This window comes from Heloderma suspectum, chromosome 3 (assembly GCF_057233095.1).
Source record: "Heloderma suspectum isolate Gila_16-S chromosome 3, 16-S_ref, whole genome shotgun sequence".
In the NCBI taxonomy this organism is placed as follows: domain Eukaryota; kingdom Metazoa; phylum Chordata; class Lepidosauria; order Squamata; family Helodermatidae; genus Heloderma; species Heloderma suspectum.
In genome coordinates, this window is record NC_139460.1 from 99,674,358 (window position 1) to 99,696,258 (window position 21,901).

The following is a 21,901-nucleotide window of genomic DNA, read 5'->3' on the forward strand; positions in this document are numbered from 1 at the left end:
GGGTTGTTGTTGTGAGGATAAAATGAAGAGGAGGAGGATAATGTAAGCCGCCTTGGGTTCCTTGCAAGAGGAAAAAAGGCAGGATATAAATGCAATAAATAAATAAATAAAAACATAGCAAAATTAGTGCTTGCCAGACCCATGCTGCTTTATCAACCCTGTTTGGTGTGCTAGGTGAGCTGCCAGATGGTCTGCAGGCACCCAGTGAGTGGCTCATGGCTCCTCTTTTTCCCACAAGATGCCATTTTGTGTAAAAATCACAGGTAAACTACTTAGACCATTACGCCTGTAATTTTGCATAAGTGGTGCTATTTACAGCTGCCATTTTGCAGAAACCATGATTTAGTTGTAGAACTGTGTCAGCTTCTTGGTATTCTGAGGAGCTGAGGGCAATGAAATGACTGTGTCGATGATTAGAGCACAAATGGCAGAAGACGCAGAATGAATACGATCGAACACAGGTAAGAATACACTTGCGATCTTATTCTGTGGCAGTGATGGCGGTGAAGAAACCATTCTCCGCCACCACTGTATCTCCTCAGTGTCATCCAGTGGAGTTCTTTCATGTGGTTAAAGGCCTCTTGGGTATAGGCCTTGGAACACAAGAACTTGAACCCTCAAAGGCCCACTGTGAACAATTTGCCAGACACTTTGCAGATAAATCGCTCGTATTCACGCTGACTTGGATGACATTGTTTTGACAGAGTCTGATATGGACGGGGCTGGTGCACCATCTAGTCGTGTTATTGATATCTTTCAGCTTGTGTAGCCTGAGAATGTGGAGAAACTGCATGGAGGACTGAGGTCTACTACCTACCTACCCTTTAGATCCTTGCCCATCCTGGCTTGTGAAATCTGCCAGAGCTGGGCTGGATATCTGGACCTTGGTGGTGGTAAATGCCTCCTTGAGGGATGGCAAGGTCCCCACAGCTTTGAAAGAAGCTGTGCTGAGGCTCTTGCTGAAGAAACTAAATTTAGATCCCATCGTTCCAGATAATTACCACCCTGTGTCAAATTTGCCATTCTTGGGCAAGGTGCTGGATCATGTAGTGGCCTCACACAATGGGGATGTCAGAGAATTCCACCACGGATCTCTGTGAGGCTGAATGCCAGTGCATTCAGCCCCCTGAAATCCATGGCGGAACGAAGCCCCCCACCCCCCCACCCCACGAAATGCGTGCGAAACAGAGCACTTACCTGGTGCCGTTCGTGCTGCTTTGTGAATGGCGGCCGCCATTCGCTTCACCATTTAGGCTGGGAATCAAATAAACGATCAAATATTTAAACAGCAAAAATGGGAACGCAAATGGCGGCTGCCGTAGCCGCTATTTGCATTCCTGTTTTTTTGCCGTGATAGGCTACGTAAATATTTATGTAGCCTATCACAGTGAAAGACAGGGGTGCAAATATTTACATAGCCTATCATGGCCAAAAACATGAACTCAAATGGCAGCCGCCGTAGCCGCCACCATTTGCGTCCGCAGGCTCCACACGCCTGCGAATGCACCCAGCTGGTGGCTCCGTGGAGGTGCCGCGGAGCGCAGCCGGCTGGGTTAGGATTTTGGGGGGAGGTGCGGAGCGCCTCCCCCCCACCGCAAATCACACCTGCAGAAAGGTAAGTGACTTTCATACATCCCTACATCACAACTCCAAGCAGTTTTGGATTAAACTGATTATTTAGATCCATTCCAGTCAGGTTTCAGGCCTGGTTATGGGACGTAGGGATGTCAGAGAATTCCGCCATGGACTCCAGTGAGGAATCCCCAGTGAGGAGCCCGGAATCTGTGGCAGAATGGCCTCCCCCACAATCGCCACCCCGCGGAATCCCCCCGGGACGGAGCTTGCCTGGCGGCGGATGCGGCTCTGGTGGCGGCTCCAGCGGCGGCTGTGGATGCAGCAGCGGCAACTCCTCTGGGTGGTCTCCCAGCCAGTGCTGGGCTCCTGCGGCTGCAAATGGCGGCCGTCGTAGCGGCTGCCATTTGTGTGGCTACTTTAGTGTGATAGGTTACATGAATACTTACATAGACTATCACGGCAAAGAGCAGGGGCGCAAATGGCGGCCACTACACCTATCACGGTTGGCAGCCATGCCCGGCAGCGGCCGGAATTCCAGCTGTGGCTCTACAGCTAACTGGGGAAGGCCAGGTGGCTCTAGGAATGTACGAAAGTCACTTACCTTCTCACAAAATTGATTCGTGGTGGGGGGGAGGCGCTCCGTCCCTCCCCCTGAAATTCTGGCTGGGGGGAGGCGTTCCATCCCTCCCCCCCTGAATCCTGGCCGGCTGGGTGCGCAAATGGCGGCAGCCATAGCCACCGCCATTTGTGTCCCTGCAGTCAGCCGTGATAGGCTATGTAAATGTTTACGTAGCCTATCACGGCTGAATAAAAAACAAAACAAAACTGCGCCTTCCTTATTTTGGCATGTGTAGTCTACGTAAACATTTACGTAGACTACGGCGAAAATAAGGGGAACGCAAATAGCGTAGCGTCTACGCTATTTGCATTCCCCTTATTTTCGCCGTAGTCTACGTAAATGCTTACGTAGAGTACACGTGCCAAAATAAGGAACGCAAATGGCAGCGCCCATGGGCGGTTTTGTTTTTGTTTTACTCAGCCGTGATAGGCTACGTAAACATTTACGTAGCCTATCACGTTTTTTTGTTTGTTTGTTTGTTTGTTTTACTGGAAATGGCGGCGGCAGCAGCCAGTCGGAAGACCAGCTGCCGCCGCTGAACCACCGCCGGAGCCACCGCCGCCAGGAGGATTCGCCCAAGGGGGGGGGTGGGGGGACAGACCGTTTTGCCACCGATTTCGGGGGGCCGAATGCACTGGCATTTGGCCTCCCCGAGATTCGTGGCGAAATTCTCTGACATCCCTAGCAGTGTCCAGGATTGCTTTTTACCAGCTTACGCAGGTATGCCAACTGTGGCCCTATCTGGAGACGATGGACCTTGGCTCAGTTAACCATGCACTAGTCACGTCCAGTAGGGATGTCAGAGAATTCTGCCACGGACTGAAATGGGATCGAATTCCCTTCAGTCTGTGCCACGGAATCCTCTGCGGAACGGCACCACGAGGTCATACGAAGCCAGCAGTCATGCAGCTCTTTTTTGGTCATCCGCACAGAGTCGCGAAATTTTTGTAAATAAAAATGCAAGGTAGTATATTTCGATAATAAATACATAAGTTTTTAAAAAATGAATTGTGCTCACCGCCTTGTTTGTGGGTGTTCTTTTTCAATTGAAATCCTCCGTCTCCGTTTACTTTCAGCCAAAACGCTTCCTCCTCCTCGGGGCTTCCCAAAACAAGACTGCCCTAGGTGAGCCTGAGCGATGCACTCTTTGTTTAAAGCAACACTGTTTGAAAGAAAGAAAGAAAGAAAGAAAGAAAGAAAGAAAGAAAGAAAAAACCTTTTAAAATGACCATGTCAGGCACACGTAGGGCAGCCATGTTTTGGGAAGCCCCGAGGAGGAGGAAGTGTTTTGGCTGAAAGTAATTACTGCACGTCTCAGGGCAGGGAAAAAAATACGTAAATATCTATGAAAAATAGCCTTTCTTATTTCTTATTAAATTTCTTATTAAATTTATTAATCGCCCATCCGGCTGGTCACCCAGCCACTCTGGGCGATGTACAACATACAATAAAACAGTTTAAAACAATAAAATTCTACAATAAAAACATTTTCTAAAATACCCTAACCCACCCCAAATGCCTGCCTGAACAACCACGTTTTTAATGCACGACGGAAGCTCATTAAAGAGGGGGCATGACGGAGTTCCCTAGGGAGGGAGTTCCACAGAGTGGGGGCCACCACAGAAAAGGCCCTCTCCCTCGTCCCCACCAGTCTAGCTGTCCTGGCTGATGGGACAGAGAGAAAGCCATCCGAGGCTGATTTTGTTAAGCGGCCTGTCTGGTGCTGCTGGAGGCACTCCTTAAGATAGGCTGGGCCGGAACCATATAGGGTTTTAAAGGTCAAAACCAACACCTTGAATTTGGCCTGGAAAACAACTGGTAACCAGTGCAACTCCTTCAGCACTGGAGTGATGTGATCTCGCCGGCGGCTGCCTTTAATCAGGCGAGCCACCGTGTTCTGTACCAGCTGCAGCTTCTGAACCATCTTCAAGGGTAACCCCACGTAGAGCACATTACAGTAGTCTAAACAAGAGGAGACCAGGGCATGTACTACCGATGGGAGCAGATGGTCGGGAAGGAAGGGGCGCAGTCGCCGTATCACATGGAGTTGATACAGCGCTGTCCGGCTCACAGCTGATACCTGAGCCTCCATGGACAGCTGGGAGTCCAAACTGACCCCCAGGCTGCAGACCTGGTCTTTCAAGGGTAGCCGTACCCCATTCAGCACCAGGTCAACATCCCCCAGCCTCCTCTTGTCTCCCACCAAAAGTACCTCGGTCTTGTCAGGGTTCAGCTTCAGCCTATTCCTCCCCATCCAGCCACTCACCGTCTCCAGACATTTGGACAGGGATTCTACGGCCAACCTTGGTGAAGATTTGAATGAGCGGTAGAGCTGCGTGTCATCCGCATATTGATGACACCACACCCCAAACCTCCTGATGATAGCCCCCAGCGGCTTCACATAGATGTCAAATAGCATTGGGGAGAGGATGGAACCCTGTGGCACCCCACAAGTGAGTGGCCACGGGTCTGAAACCTCCTCTCCCAGTGCTACCCTCTGGTACCTGCCGGAGAGGAAGGACCGGAACCACCGCAATACAGTGTCTCCAATGCCCAACCCCTCCAGGCGGTCCAGGAGGATACCGTGGTCAACGGTATCAAAAGCCGCTGAGAGGTCGAGGAGAACAAGGAAGGAGCATTCACCCCTATCCAGAGCCCTCCTCATATCATCTACCAAGGCGACCAAGGCCGTTTCTGTCCCATGCCCAAGCCTGAAGCCTGACTGAAATGGGTCTAGATAATCAGTTTCTTCCAAGTGTGCCTTCAACTGCATCGCCACCAGCCGCTCAATCACCTTGCCCAAAAATGGCAGATTTGAGACTGGGCGAAAGTTGTTCAGAACTTGAGGATCCAAGGAGGGCTTCTTTAAGACTGGTCTTATCACTGCCTCCTTGAGGGCTGATGGCATCACTCCCTCCTCAAGGGAGGCAGAACTTTTACAGAATTATGGCTGTTGGTATGGATTTATCTTCATAATTCTTGGAGCGGAAAAAAAAAAAGAGGAGAATTCCGGGGGCTTGCAAAAAACGGTACGGAGCACTGGCCACAAATTGCGGAAGTCAAGCGGCACGGAAGGTACACAATTCGTACATACCTAACGTCCAGGCTGGACTACTGTAATGCACTATACATGGAGCTGCCTTTGAAGACAGTTCAGAAGACAGCTTGTGCTAAATGTGGCCGCCCGAATCTTGGTGGGGGCAAGGCGATTCAATCATATAACACCTATACTGTGCCAGCTGCACTGATTACCAGTGCATTTCCAAGCCCAATTTAAAGTGCTGTTTTTGACCCTTAAAGCCTTAAATTGTTTGGGACCGAGTTACTTCAAGGATAGCCTACACCCATATTAACCTGCCCACACTTTAAGATCAGAAAGAGAGGCCTTCCATTGCCAACCCATGAGAGCAGTCAGGTGGGTGAACATACATTTATTTATTTATTTATTTATTAAATTTATTAATCGCCCATCTGACTGGTCACCCAGCCACTCTGGGCAATGTACAACCCACCATAAAACAATAAAATTTTACCATAATTATTTTTTAAAAAAAATACCCTAGCCCACCCCAAATGCCTGCCTGAACAACCACGTTTTTAATGCACGACGGAAGCTCATTAAAGAGGGGGCATGATGGAGTTCCCTAGGGAGGGAGTTCCACAAAGTGGGGGCCACCACAGAGAAGGCCCTCTCCCTCGTCCCCACCAGTCTAGCTGTCCTGGCTGATGGGACAGAGAGAAGGCCATCCGAGGCTGATCTTGTTAAGCGGCCTGTCTGGTGTTGCTGGAGGCGCTCCTTAAGATAGGCTGGGCCGGAACCATATAGGGTTTTAAAGGTCAAAACCAACACCTTGAATTTGGCCCGTAAAACAACTGGTAACCAGTGCAACTCCTTCAGCACTGGAGTGATGTGATCTCGCCGGCGGCTGCCTTTAATCAGGCGAGCCGCCGCGTTCTGTACCAGCTGCAGTTTCCGAACTATCTTCAAGGGTAACCCCACGTAGAGCGCATTACAGTAGTCCAAACGAGAGGAGACCAGGGCATGTACTACCGATGGGAGCAGATGGTCGGGAAGGAAGGGGCGCAGCCGCCGTATCAGATGGAGTTGATACAGCGCTGTCCGGCTCACAGCTGACACCTGAGCCTCCATGGACAGCTGGGAGTCCAAACTGACCCCCAGGCTGTGGACCTGGTCTTTCAAGGGTAGCTGTACCCCATTCAACACCAGGTCAACATCCCCCAGCCTCCTCTTGTCTCCCACCAAAAGTACCTCGGTCTTGTCAGGGTTGAGCTTCAGCTTATTCCTCCCCATCCAGCCACTCACCGTCTCCAGACATTTGGACAGGGATTCTACGGCCAACCTTGGTGAAGATTTGAATGAGAGGTAGAGCTGCGTGTCATCCGCATATTGATGACACTGCACCCCAAACCTCCTGATGATAGCCCCCAGTGGCTTCACATAGATGTTAAATAGCATCGGGGAGAGGATGGAACCCTGTGGCACCCCACAAGTAAGTGGCCACGGGTCCGAAACCTCCTCTCCCAGTGCTACCCTCTGGTACCTGCCGGAGAGGAAGGACCGGAACCACCACAATACAGTGTCTCCAATGCCCAACCCCTCCAGGCGGTCCAGGAGGATACCGTGGTCAACGGTATCAAAAGCTGCTGAGAGGTCGAGGAGAACAAGGAAGGAGCATTCATCCCTATCCACAGCCCTCCTCATATCATCCACCAAGGCGACGAAGGCCGTTTCTGTCCCATGCCCAGGCCTGAAGCCCGACTGAAATGGGTCTAGATAATCAGTTTCTTCCAAGTGTGCCTTCAACTGCACCGCCACCAGCAGCTCAATCACCTTGCCCAAAAATGGCAGATTTGAGACTGGGCGAAAGTTGTTCAGAACTTGAGGATCCAAGGAGGGCTTCTTTAAGAGCGGTCTTATCACTGCCTCCTTGAAGGCTGATGGCATCACTCCCTCCTCAAGGGAGGCGTTCACCACCGCCTTGATCCCCTCACCCAGTCTCTCTCTGCAGCTCATAATGAGCCAAGATGGGCAAGGATCAAGTAAGCAGGTGGTCGGCCTTACAGATGAAAGCACCTTGTCCACTTCATCAGGAGGAAGAAGCTGGAACCGATCCCACAAAACCGGTTTGCCACAGGCTGCCTCTTGCTCACTAACTGTATCCACAGCGTGCAGAGTAACACACCTAATCTGATCAATTTTATCTGCAAAGTGCCTTGCCAAAGCCTCACAGGAGGCCTTAGAATGCTCCAGTGGTTCCGGAGCCACAGGACCGACCAGGCTCTGGACCACTTGGAACAGCCTCCTGGGGCAGCACTCTGCAGACGCGATGGAGGCAGCATAATATTCCTTTTTTGCTGCCTTCACCGCCACGTGATAGGCTGAAGATATAGCTCTAGCCCATGTCTGATCGTCTTTGGAGCGAGACTTCCGCCACCAGCGCTCTAGCCGTCTCACCTCCTGTTTCAGAGCTCGTAACCGCGGATTAAACCATGGTGCAGTCCGAGCCCTGTTCAGGGGGAGAGGGCATTTCGGAGCCACCCGATCTAATGCCGCAGTAATTGCGGCATTCCAGCCACCCACCAGGGTCTCGACCGAGTGGCCGTTGGCATGCCCCAGAGAATCCCCAAGTGCATTCAGGAATCCATTTGGATCCATAAGACGCCTGGGGCGAACCATTTTAATGGGTCCTCCACCCCTGCGGAGGGGTTGTGGAACCAAGAAGTCCAACATCACCAGATAGTGATCTGACCATGACAAGGGGGTGGTGGATATACCCCCGACTTCCAGATCACTCCCCGCTTCTCCAGAAACTAGTGTCTAGTGCATGACCGGCTACATGGGTGGGCCCAGTTAGAATATGGTGCAGCTCCCAGGAGGCCATGGTCTCCAAGAAGTCCCGAGGTGCTCCTGTGAGGATGGCCTCCGAATGTACGTTGAAGTCCCCCAACACCAGTAAGTTAGGGGACTGTACACGCACATCAGAGACCACCTCAAGCACCTCAGCCAGGGAGTCAGTCGTGCAGCGGGGTGGATGGTACACGAGCAGAATCCCCAGACTGCCCTTCGGGCCCAACCTCCAGTACATGCACTCAACAACCTTGGTCTCCCGGAGAGGGGGTCTGGTGAAGACCAAGGACTCTCGGTAGATAACAGCCACTCCCCCTCCCCGATCCCCAGCCCTCGGCTGCTGTGCATACGAAAATCCGGCTGGACACATGGCTGCAAGGGTTGGAGCAGCAGCCTCGGCCAGCCAGGTCTCCGTAATACATGCCAGGTCTGCACCCTCATCCAGGATCATGTCATGGATGAGGGAGGTTTTCTGGGTAACAGACCTGGCATTGCAGAGCAGCAAACGAAGGCCAGAAGATGGGGTCACGCCTCCCCCAGCCATCCTTTGGCTCTGGACAGGCCCGGAGCAGGGGACAGATACTACACATCTCTCCCTTGTTCCCCTTACCTGGCATGGCCTGCCCCTAGCGCTCCGCCAGCGCCTGCCGCCCAGCCTCGGTATGTTCTGGCCCCCAACACTCCCCCCACTACCTCCATCAGGTGGACACATGCCCCCTCGCCCCCGCCTATCAGGCAGGCTACCCACCCCTAAAAACACAACAAAATCCCCCCCAACAAAATAAAACAAACAAACAAAACAATTAAAATCCCCTTAAAAATGCCAGGCAGGAGTCCACAGGGAAGACCTGGTGGCGGTGGTAGCGGCAACAGCGGCAGCAGGCCCAGCGGCGGCAAGAGAGGGCCTTTTCTGCAGTGGCCCCGCATCTTTGGAACAAGCTGCCATCGGAGGTCTGCCATGCTCCGTCATTGCAGACTTCTAAGAAGGCCTTAAAAACTAGGGATGGCAGAGAATTCTGCCACGGATTCCATTGAGGCCAGATTCCTCGGAATCCATGGTGGAACGGCCTCCTGCCCCCCCCCACGGAATCCCCCCGGGACAGAACTTACCTGGGGCGGATGCGGCGGCTCTGGCACTGTAAATATTTACGTAGGCTAGAATGGCGGGGGGAAAAGGAACGCAAATCACGCCCACCACGCTATTTGCATTCCCTTTTTTTGCTGTAATAGCCTACGTAAATATTTATGTAGGCTAGAACGGCGAAAAATAGGGAACGCAAATGGCGGCCGCCATAGCCACCGCCATTTGCATATGCCTTTTTGGGGGGGGGTTGACATGATAGGCTATGTAAATGCTTATGTAGCCTATCACAGCAGCCTGGCGGGACGCAAATGGCGGCCGCTACGGCGGCCGCCATTTGCATCCACAGCAGCCCATCCGTGGCTAGAAATCCGGCTGCGGACGGCCCTGGCCAGCTGCTCCACAGAGCCGCCGCGGACCGGAGCCGGCCGGGCAGGATTCCGGGGGGGGAGGACTGGATCGCCTCCCCCTCTGTCGAGGATTCCGGGGGGGGGACGGAACGCCTCCCCCCCCACTGCGAAAAATTCTGCAAAAAGGTAAGTGAGTTTCATACATCCCTATTAAAAACCTGTTATTTTACCTTGGCCTTCTATTGATGTGACTGCTACTGGTGCTGTTGCTGCTCTTGATATCATTGTTGGTTTTATTGTTGATTTTAGTTGTTGTTTTAATTGTTGATTTTAGTTGTTTTAATAGTTGGCTTTTACTTTTGTTTTATTGTTTTTATTTTTGTATCACTTTTAATAGTTTAACTGTTTTTATGTATTTTATTGTTTTAAGCAGCCTTGGGAGGGCTTCTGCCCTGAAAGGTGGCCAAGAAGTATTTTAAATAAATAATACATAAATAAATTATTTATGTAAGTAGCTTATGCAAAATGGCAATCGCAGGTAAGGGGGGATCCCTGCTCTTGCCCGACTCGGCACACATGGGGATCCATGGACTTGCATCTAGGGGGGGCGAGCTGACGAGAAATCATTGAGCTCAAGCTCCAACTGGATATCCTTTGATATCCCTAAGTGAAATTCTCAACAGAAAGAACAGCATAATAAAACATGCTCAACGATTTCCAGTTCTCATCCGTCACAGAGACATATCCATAGGGATGTACGAAAGGCACTTACCTGGTCCCACAGCTTGCTTCGCGGTGGGGGGGAGGCGCTTTGGTTTTCCCCCCGAAGTTCAGGCCGGGGGGGGAGGTGCCCCGCCTCGCCCAGCCAAAATTCAGGCCGGGGAGAAGCGCCCCGTCTCCCCGGCCGCAAAATAAAAAAGTGAAAAAAACAAAAACACCCATGATAGGCTACGTAACAATTTACGTAGCCTATCACGGCTAGATTTCCAAAGTCAGCCGTGATAGGCTACCTAAATCGTTACGTAGCCTATCATGGGTGACTTTGGAAAAAAAAAAAAGCACGTACACAAATGGCGGCGCCCATGGGCGCTGCCATTTGCTTTCCTTATTTGGTCCCGGTAGTTTACGTAAAGATTTACATAGACTACAGCGAAAATAAGGGCAACGCAAATAGCATTGCCCTTATTTTTGCCGTAGTCTATGTAAATCTTTACGTAAACTACCGGGACCAAATGTCAAGGGCTCCTTGGAGGGCTCTCTCAGTCTAATCCAGTAGCTAAGTCCAGACACAGACAAAGGGATTCCTTTCAAAGCTTTATTCTTCTTTTACAACTTAACAACTATACTGTTTGCAACTAGATCTGAGCAGCACAGTACCTATGCCTTAAGTTGGAACAGTTGGTTCCCGTTAGAAAGGGAATTACTGGCAGACCCCTGAACTTAAGGACTAGGGAGAGTCCCTCCCCTTTTCCCTTGGAGCCTCTGGGCGCAGCCATTGTTTGCGCGCCAACCTGGCACTTCGCCTCCATTCGGCACCCTCCATTTGGCGCCGCTCTCTGCATCTGCGTTGCACATCCACCAAGTTTGCTGACTGTGCTTGGTCACTCCCTGGACTGCTAACTAAACTAGGAATGCTGGTGGGAGAAATCTCGGTCAGCTGTTGGTCCTGGGAAACAATCAGAACTACTCTGGGATTCTATGGGCTCAGTGTCCACCCTGACACCAAATAAGGAACGCAAATGGCATCCTCTTTGCTTTCTGCCATTAGGGTGGTATCATCTGCATATCGGAGGTTGTTGATAATTCTCCCGGCAATCTTAATTCCGACCTGTGATTCATCCAACCCGGCGTTTCTCATGATGTACTCTGCATATAAGTTAAATAAGCAGGGTGACAATATGCACACTTGTCGTACTCCTTTCCCAATTTTGAACCACTCAGTTGTTCCATGTCTGGTTCTTACTGTTGCTTCTTGACCCTCGTACAGGTTTCTCAGGAGACAGGTAATGTGGTCTGGTACTCCCATCACTTTATCCAAGGGCTATTAAACTGCTAGTTGTGAACCTATATGTCAGTAATTTCTCAGTCAACAACTTATTCCATGTTGACTGGGAAGCATCTGTTAGGGTCAATAAGGCCAATCCTATAGGGGGGAAAACAAGTTTAAGCCAAAAATTATCATAGTGATCCATGCATGGGCTACCATAGAAATTAGATCCGCTTCCAGGCACAGGGCCACATTAGAAACACGACATGGGACTGCAAAGATAGCTCTCAGGAATTTGGTTTGAAGGACTTCAGAGGGCCTAGATTTATCATAAATATGCAGTTGAGACCCATACATTACCTGAACTATTATCTCAGCTACAAATACCTCAACAGCCAAAGGAATATAGTGTTCTCCTTTGGTACAGAAGAATTTAAGCAATGCCAAGATGATCCTTTGTGCATTTGGCATGGCATTTTTTATTTGCATTTTCCAGGAACTAGGGGTGGACGAAAGTCACTTATCTGTCCTCGAAGCTTGTTCGCGGTGGGGGGGAGGCGCTTCGCAGCTCCCCCCGTGAAGTTCAGGCTGGGGGGGGGAGGCTTCCCACCTCGCCCGGCCAAAATTCAGGCCGGGGAGGAGGCGCCTCGCCTCGCCCGGCCGCGAACTCCAAAGTTTAAAAAAAAAAAAATGCCCCCATGATCTTTATGTAGACTACAGCGACCAAATAAGGAATGGGAATGGCGGCTCCCTATGGGGGCCGCCATTATCCGTACGCGCTTTTTTTTTTTTTTTTTTTTTTTAAGTCACCCGTGATAGGCTACGTGACGATTTACTTAGCCTATCACGGGGGCGTTTTTTTTTTCTTTTATTGGAATGGCGGGGGCGGCAGCCGGTCAAAAGACCGGCTGCTGCTCCCGCCCCGGACCAACACCCGCCAAACCGCCGGCTGGACCCGCCGCCGGGAGGGACATACGGCAAAGGTAAGTCCCGTCCCGGGGGGGGGGTGCGGGGTGCGGGGGGGTGTGGAGAATTTCTCCCCGAAACTTGTTCGGGGGGCCAAACATGTTGGCGCTCAGCCCCCCGAAGTTTCGGGGAGAAATTCTCCGACATCCCTACCAGGAACCAGAAGAATGGAAAACTACTCCCAAGTACCTACAGCTTCTTACCTGTTCAATAGAATTTCCACTGATCTGCCATCTGTGTTTAACCCTCCTTCTAGTAAAGACCATAATTTTAGTCTTGTTATAATTCATAGGTAGTAAGTAGTTCATTGCTACAGATGGCAAGTGCTGTTAATAGATAGTCGTCTCAAGCTGATACTCATCTGAGATAATAACACTGCATCATTAGTATAGAGAAGAACTAACAGAGATCTAGTATCCAGTTTAGGGGAATGGAAACTACAATCGGCTAAACTTTTAACTCAAATAAGTCAAATAAATGTAAAAAATAAATAGTGTGGGAGCTAAAATACAGCCCTGCTTTAATCCATTAAAAGTTAGGACAGTGTCAGAAAAGTGCCCTACATGATCATTAGGGATGGACGAAAGGGACTTACCTTGTCCCACAGCTTGCTTCGCGGTGGGGGGGAGGCGCTTCGGTTCTCCCCCCGAAGTTCAGGCCAGGGGGGGAGGCGCCCCACCTCGCCCGGCCGAAATTCAGGCCGGGGGGGGAGGCGCCCCATCCCTTGCTGGCGAAATTCAGGCCGGGGAGGAGCGCCCCATCTCCCCGGCCACGAAAAAAAAGTACAATTAAAAAAAACACACACACACCCGTGATAGGCTACGTGACGATTTACATAGTCTATCACGTAAATCATCACGTACCCTATCACGGGTTTGTTTTTTTGTGTTTTTTACTGTACTTTTTTTTTTGTAATGGTGGCGGCGGCCGTTCAGGAGACCAGCCACCGCCCCCGCCGAACCACCGCCGGGACCTGCCGCTGAGAGGGACATTCACCGAAGGTAATTCCCATCCCCATCCCGGGGGGGGCGGGGGGCCAGCGGAGAATTTCCCCACCAATTTTGAGGGGCCGAATGTGTCAGCACTCGGCCTGCCGAAGATTCGTGGAGAAATTCTCCGCCATCCCTGATGATCACAGCTTACCTACAGCCAAGTATTTTCATACAGGCTACAGATAAGCATTAACAGGCGTCTATCAGTAGCAGAGGCTTCAAGTTTTTTCCACAATCTATTCCTGAAGGATGAGGTCAGAAGCCAATTTAAAGTTGATAAAGGCCATATAAAGAGTACCCCAAGTTGGAGAAGCATATTTTCCACCAGGTGTTGTAAAATAAGACCCTGGTCTGCAGTTGACCTTCCTGCTCTGAACCCAGCCTGTTCTTCCTCTGAAATGTTTTCCTGGTCTAACCAGTCTATTAATTTTCCATGCAGATGTTACCATAAAGTTTACTGATAACATTTAGTAGACTGATAGGTCAATAATTGGCAGGAACAGATATGTTCCCCCCTTTTTTATCACCATAATAGACATTATCCTTATATTTAAGCCCTTCTTAAAATGGAAGTATCTCTTGAGAACTGGTTGGTAAGTTTATAACCTCCTAACTTGGCAGACACATCAGATACTGGAACTGGAAAGTACAAAAAAAAGTACACAAATGTACTTTGCAAGGATAGGCAGAAGAAGAGGGCCCATGGGGGCCGGCAATTTGCGTACACGCTTTTTTTTTTTTTTTCAAAGTCAGCCATGATAGGCTACGTAAAGATTTACGTAGCCTATCACGGTGTTTTTTGAAAATCTAGCCGTGATAGGCTATGTAAATCTTTACGTAGCCTATCACGTTTGTTGTTGTTGTTGTTGTTGTTTTACTTGGAAATGGTGGCGGCGGCAGCCGGTCGGAAGTCCGGCTGCCGCCGAACCACCGCCAGGAGCCGCCGCCACCAGGGACATTCGCCGAAGGTAAGTCCCATCCCGGGGGGGCGGACCGTTTCTCCACCAATTTCGGGGGGCTGAATGCGTTGGCATTTGGCCTCCCGGAGATTCGTGGAGAAATTCTCCGACATCCCTAGTATCTGCCTCTTGTGTTTCTAATTAGAATTAGCCCAATTCAGGCCAACACTAAATGCAATCCATTTTTATGTTAGCAGTTCAGCTACTTGTACTGCTTCAAGTTTATTTTTGGCTTATTGTTAGACATGGGTTTATCTTTTGACAAGTTAAGGTGGAATATAAATTTTAAAATAAATAATACAAATAATTTTTCACTGAACAGTTCATGTCTCTCATGATTTTATCACGTTTAATTGAAAAATGAGTTAAGTTGAAAAATGCATCAAAGGTCTTTGTATATAATGAGGGCAGTGTAGTGTAGTAGTTAAAGTGATCCTGATGTGTGGGAAATCCATGAAGCTTAAATGTGGCTTTGAAGGACAAGTTACTATCTCTCAGATTAATATGCCTCACTGGGCTGCTGCACAGTTCTTAGCTCCTTGGAAGAAGGCTGATTTAAAGCACTGCATGCCTGACTTACAGATAGTTTTCTTTTCCCAAAACAGGACATAGAAGGTAAAATTCAGTCCTCTGCATATGTTCTGCCATGCATGGAGGATTCCCATAAGCTCAATAGAGCCTTGTTCCCCACCCACCTACCCTCTTCTTCTGCCTATCCTTGCATGGGATGTTAGGGAGAATAAATGACTTGCACCAAACAGAAGGGGAGAGCTGGATGGGGATGTGTAAAGCGCACACAGACTTCTGATTCCCATTGTGGTACCTGCCTGTGCATGTCTGCTGGGGGACAGGAGATGGTGTGCCAATAGAACTCTGTTGAGCCTAGTGATCCTTCATCAGGCACTGCACCCTCTCTGGAGTACATCATGCACGTATTTGATTAAATATAAGTAAAGTTCCTCCTTCTGTAGCCTTGAAAACAAATTTACTTGCCCTAATTGAGAACTCCTAGGTAAAATCATGGTGTCACAAATTAACAGAATTATTTATACTGCAAACACTGTAGCTAATAGCCTAAGGTCCCAGATTGTTTATCTAAGCTGTAATTCCATCCCTGCCAATAAAACGTTTAAGACTGGCCTGGGACCTTAGGTTTCACTGATATCAGCTGAATTTCTTGTCTGAATGTTTAATTTTGTATTAGGAAGAGAATAATGTATTCTCCCTGCCCTCTGCAGCCCCTCTTATATGCAGTTGTTTAGCACTTGGAATGTAGAATTGAAGATAGATGGGAGTATAACTGCATAGGTAACTTTCTGGGATTTTTTTTCTCTTTTCAGACCAGATCTATTTGATTGGGACAGTGTGGTTTGCCAACAGTCACCTATACAACGATTAGACCATGCATTCAACATAGCCAAACGACACCTGGGAATTGAGAAACTCCTTGATCCTGAAGGTGACTGCAAATCAAGTTCTGTTTGTAAATAGAAAATCTTTTTTTTCACACAGATGATTGAAAAAAGGGTGTATCCCCTTGGCACCAGGTTCTCCACTTTGATTTTCATAGTTGCACTGCACACATGGGTTTTAATTTAGTTTCCTGAGACTTGAGAGTTCAGTTTGCTCCTTAGTAATGCAGCATAATAAATTCCCTAAGACTCAAAAGATTTGAGTCAATACTTCTGGATGTACAGCGAACATTTTAAAGTGTATGTTCTTTCTTATACACCAAGATAAAATAGTTGTTTCTTCAAAAGTTTGCAGTTCTTACTGCTTATGATAGAAGCTGCAGTTCCTCAACACTTCTGAAATTGTGGCCAAAATATGGATATAAGGAGCTGGTTTTAGGTCCTTCACAGATAGCAATTCACGAACCATTCTTTGTTTTTTATATATATACTAATTTCATTTCTTTATATGTAAGGATGAAAGGAGTGCCCACCCACAGGTACCTCACTCTTATATTCCAATAGGCTGCAGAGGCATTATCCTTCAGTAGCTTAGCTAGATGGGAAAATGTGTTGTTTTGGTCCAATATTTCATATACAAATTATGTATTGTCTAATATATAAATCCAGTCTTTAAAAGGTGGAGTCTATCATGACCCTTATCCATGACATCTCTAGGCCATTCTGCCCATTGGAGTAATAAATACTGTCTCAGCCAATCACAATTTATATAAGAACAAAGGAAAGGAAGGGGGTATATAAAAGTATTCATAAGTAATGAAGAGGATTCAGCTTATCAAGGTGTGAACATATATATCATATACTCCTCGAAATGTGACTGAAGTGCTTATACTCATCCAGGGAAGTTTGCACTAGTCCATTTCAAGGTGTGGTTGTGCCCTAATTCTATATTGCAGTGAAGAAAATACTGTTGATTCCAAATACCTAATTGGTCCTAGCATGGGACTATATAGCTGCAAGGATCAGATCAGTATTGTACCATCCTTCACTTTGCTTCTGAATTCTTGTTCAACGTCTGTCCATTTTGTCACATTTGAGCAGCAGGAGGGGGATGTGCAGATATAGCCTCAGTGGATTAGTTTTAAGTTCAATTGGAATATAAAAATATCAGTTGGTAAATTAAGGTTGCTTTCTAGGAAGTAAGCCCCATTGAAGATCGCGGGAGTTATTTCTGAGTAAACATGCATAGGATTGTTCTGTAAGAGTACTGAATGTGATGTATTGCCTTTAGTGGCTTTTCCCCCAGTTGCTTGGATATTTATTTATTTATTTATTTATTTAAATTATAAACTGCCCTTCATCCACAAGGGATGCCAGGGTGGTGTACATAACATTTTAAAAACAAATCCAATATAAAAACCACACAATTACAAATTAAAGAGGAAAAAACCCCAAAACTTTCAACCAGTAAACCAAACAACCCCCCTCAATTAAGTTAAAAAAATTGAATTAAATTTAAAATGTTAAAATGTCTAGACAGAAAGGTATGTTTCGATTTGGCTCTGAAAAGGAAACAAAGTTGGTGCAATTGGATCGCCTCTGGGAGGGCATAGAGAAGGCTCTCTCCCTTGTAAATCCATATTGTATTTCCCAGAGCTGGTATTCAGAGGAGGACTTCCTCTGAATATTTTAGTCCCTGGTCCGGATAATATAGGAGGAGCTAGTTCTTCAGGTAGTTGAGTCCCAAGCCATTTAGGGCTTTACCCCCCCCCCAGAAAGCGACACCTTGAATTAGGCTGAGATGAGAATAGGAAGCCAATTTAATTATTTAAGAATTGGTGTAATATAGCTCAAGATAAACCAGTCAGAATACTGGCTGATGAATTTTGCAAAAGGTTTAAGCTTCGAGCTGAACCATTTTCAAGGACAGCCCCACACATAATGCATTACGGCAATCCAACCTGGATGTTACCAGAATATGACTCAATGTGGCAAAGCTATCCCTATCCAGGAAAGTCCACAGCTGGCAAACCATCTAAAGCTGGTAAATAGTGCTCTGAAGCACTGAGGCCACTTAGGTCTCTAGTGACAATGATGGATCAAGAAGCACCCCCAAGCTGCACACCTGCTCCAGAGGGGAACCCCCTCCAGAACAGGTTGAACACCAACTTCCTGGAACCAGCAACTACCTACCCACAGTGCCTCCACCTTATCAGGCTTCATTTTCAGTTTATTGGCCTCCATCCATCCCATAATGATATGACACATTAGTTAAAGATGCCAAATATACAATTAAATGCTGTTTGGGAACATTGTTTGATAGGACATAATTAAAGAAATGAGCAATTTTATAACAGGGATGACTGTTTGTTTTCACTAAATTCCTCCTCCTTTTTGGTCCCAGACATTACACACACACACACACACACACACACACACAAATTACCCCTTAGAGTGAAGTAACAAAAAAATCAGAACATGAAATTGGGTTATTGGCAGTACAACATTATTAAATACAGTGCCCATATTCATCCTACAGCCTACTGCTCAAACCTCTATGGCAGGCTTTAATCAATGATCATACTAAAGTAGCTACATAATTGCCTATTTTAGAGAATTAACTTTTTTGTGCTCACATTTTAGGGATTTACATATATATATATATATATATATATATAAACTCCAAATACGCTATGTTGTTCTTTATGTAACATCTTCTAGTAGTTGTTAGCTTGATGAAACAGCATGGAATAAAATGCCTTCTTTAAAGGACCTACTTCAAGCTGTACTGGCATATAGAAATAATTGTACCCAACCCAATAAGACAAAAGTACATCTAAATGTCCATACATCTAAATTCCCAAGAGCTATTTCAGCTAACTCCATGAGGCAATACCATCTATTCTGACCAAAGTGGAAAGTAGAATATTTAGGTATGTTTGCAAACGTCCTATTCAGGTGTTCCAACTCTGGTGAGAGTAAATACTTGACGCTAACCCCGTCCCCCTCTGTTGTCATTTTCATTGCCTTCTACACATGGAGAATAACTATGTGAACAGGAGAGCCTCCTCCATCTGTGAGGGCTCTCTGTGAAATCTGGAACACTGGAAAATCAGGGTTCTGAATAAAATCGGAAATAATATGTGTCACCAACCATTGGGCTAAACTCTAAACTCTCATGTGTTTGAATGCTCATTGCAATGGGCTCTGTCCAATGACTCCCTCTTCCATTATGGACTTCCTTCAGTATGAGCAGACTTCCTGCATCCCCTGTGGACTGCCCAAATCTGCTCCAGAGTATCCTACAACATTATATGGAGGTTCGGGGTGGGGAAAGGAAAAATCTGTTCCACCAACACTGTCTGTTCTGCTGGAGGGCAGACACCATTGGATACAACTCATTAAGTTTACAAGCAGTGACTCATAATGTAAACACAGTTTTCTGTAGCTCCCGAGCCAGAGAACCAATGATTGGAAAATTGCTGAGATACATCATTTGTGTTCTAGGGGGCACATTGACCAGAATAAGAATACTGGTGGATTTACAACACAAATGCACACACTAGTGTCAGGTTTTTGAGTGTGTTGTGATAAGGAGTGCTACAAATGTGAAGTTTCCAAATTAAAAAGCACATTTTAAAGGTTCTCCTGCTCCCATATGAAGGTGGGTGTTTTGTTTTGTTTTACATCATCTTATTAATGCAATTCCCTCAAAGTAAGTTAATTTGTCTATTAAAACCTCCAATAGTTACTTTCTATGGAGTACTTTATACATAATTAAGTTGCTAGCAGGTCAATTGGGTGATAATAAATCGACTCATAAATATGAAAAAGGAAATGTTTTTAAATGAAACTTCAGCTGTAACGGAGCTACTCTTTTTCCTAGCCTTTTTCTTTTGTTCCTCAGAGCATTTGCTGCTTTATTGCTCCATTTTTCAAAGTGATCATTATGGTTTTCAGTACAGTTGGCAATTGGTTGCTTCCGAAGAAATTATCACAATATTTTTATGATTGCTTGTTAATAGTATGAAAGTGTTCAAATAAATGTGGAGTTGATTTTTAATATCTGAATGTATCTAAGGCTTCATGAGTTGGTTGCTTTGCTTTCACAGGCAGGCAAGATCCTCATTCTTTCCTTTCTCTTTGCCAGCTCTTGGTAAGGATATTTATTTAGTCCAGAGGCACAATCTCATGAACCAGCAACACATTTTCCTGGAAATTCCTTTATAATTCCCAAAACAGGTGATCCGTGAATCCCTACTAACTCTAATGCTTCTGTAGACTATTGCATAGACTGGCAGGTATTTTCTCACTGTCACCCCACAAGAGTTCTAAGTCTTGTGGCTGATCCCTAATCATGACCAGTGATGGATGAGCTTCCCCCAGCTCACCTAATAGTAGGGATGTACGGATTCCCCACCGTCCGTTCCGGTTGGGAATCCGCCCAGGGGGGGAGGTGATCTGTTCCCCCCCTCCTGGAATCCTTCAGAGCAGCTCCGCTCCGTGAGGATTCTGCAGAGCCACCTGGCTTGAGGGCTGCTTACCTGGGTGGCTGGAGTCATTCTCCTCTGCACTGATTGCCATTTAAAAAAAAATGGCAATCAGCAGGATGTGACCATAGACATATACGCAAAAAGAGCCGTGAATCTTGCGTATAAGTCTATGTGTCCATAGGCTTATATGCAAGATTCACGGCTCTATTTTGCATATAAGTCTATTTTGCGTAGTAGGGATGTCGAAGAATTTCTCCACGATTCTCCGGGAGACCGAATGCCAACGCATTCGGCCCCCCGAAACTGGTGGGGAAATTCTCTGACACCCCCCCGACCCCCCCGGGATGGGACTTACCTCGTGCAAATGTCCCTCATGGCGGCGGGTCCCGGCGGCGGTGCGGTGGCGGTGCGGCGGCGGCCGGTCTTCCGACTGGCTGCCGCCGGTCTTCCGACCGACTGCCGCCGCTGCCATTTCCAAGTAAAGTTTTAAAAAAAAATGTGATAGGCTACGTAAAGATTTATGTAGCCTATCACGGCTAGATTTTCAAAGTCAGCCGTGATAGGCTACGTAAATCTTTACGTAGCCTATCACGGCTGACTTTGTAAAAAAAAAAAAGCGCGTACGCAAATGGCAGCGCCCATGGGTAGGGATGCACGAAAGTCACTTACCTGGTCTCGCAGCTTGCTTGGCGGTGGGGGGGAGGCGCTTCGCTGCTCCCCCCAAAGTTCAGGCTGGAGGGGGAGGCTTCCCGCCTCGCCCGGCCGAAATTCAGGCCGGGGAGAAGCGCCCCGTCTCCCCGGCCGCAAACTTCAAAAGAAAAAAAAAACGCCCCTGTGATAGGCTACGTGACAATTAACGTAGCCTATCACGGCTGACTTTGCAAATCTAGCCGTGATAGGCTACATTAATCGTTACGTAGCCTATCACAGGGGCGTTTTTGTTTTTTTTACTTGTAATGGCGGTGGCGGCAGCCGGTCGAAAGACTGGCTGCCGCCCCCGCCCCTGACGAAGACCTGCCGAACCGTCGCCGGGACCCGCCACCGGGAGGGACATTCGTGAAAGGTAAGTCCCATCCCGGGGGGGGCGGGGGGCAGAGGGGCGGAGAATTTCTCCCCGAACAACCTTCGGAGGACTGAATGCGTTGGCAGTCGGCCCCCCGAAGTTTCGGGGAGAAATTCTCCCCCATCCCTACCCATGGGTGCCGCCATTTGCGTTCCTTATTTGGGCATGGGTAGTCTACGTAAAGATTTACGTAGCCTATCACGTTTTGTTTTTTTTTTACTTTACTTTTTTCTTTCGCGGCCGGGGAGACGGGACGCTCCCCCCGGCCAGAATTTCGGCGGGGAGGGATGGGGCGCCTCCCCCCCGGCCAGAATTTTGGCGGGGAGGGGCGGGGCGCCTCCCCACCTGCCAAGAATTTCGGGGGGAGAAACAAAGCGCCTCTCCCCCACAAAAAAAGCTGCGGGACCAGGTAAGGGACTTTCGTCCATCCCTACGTATAAGTCTACATAGACTTATATGCAAGATTCATGGCTCTATTTTGCATATAAGTCTATGGGCGCATCCTGCCGATCGCCATTTTTAAAAATTCCTCTGC

The 21,901-nt window shown here is 47.8% G+C and overlaps 1 protein-coding gene across 1 annotated transcript in view; it reads left to right on the forward strand.

Annotated features, from left to right (window-relative positions):
* The window catches only part of DMD (dystrophin), a 1,907,270-nt gene that overhangs the window by 573,469 nt on the left and 1,311,900 nt on the right, over window positions 1–21,901 (forward strand). The window contains exon 7 of the mRNA XM_084843968.1: window positions 15,739–15,857. Within this exon, the coding sequence (XP_084700094.1) occupies window positions 15,739–15,857 (119 nt within the window). The remainder of the gene's footprint in view (window positions 1–15,738; window positions 15,858–21,901) is intronic.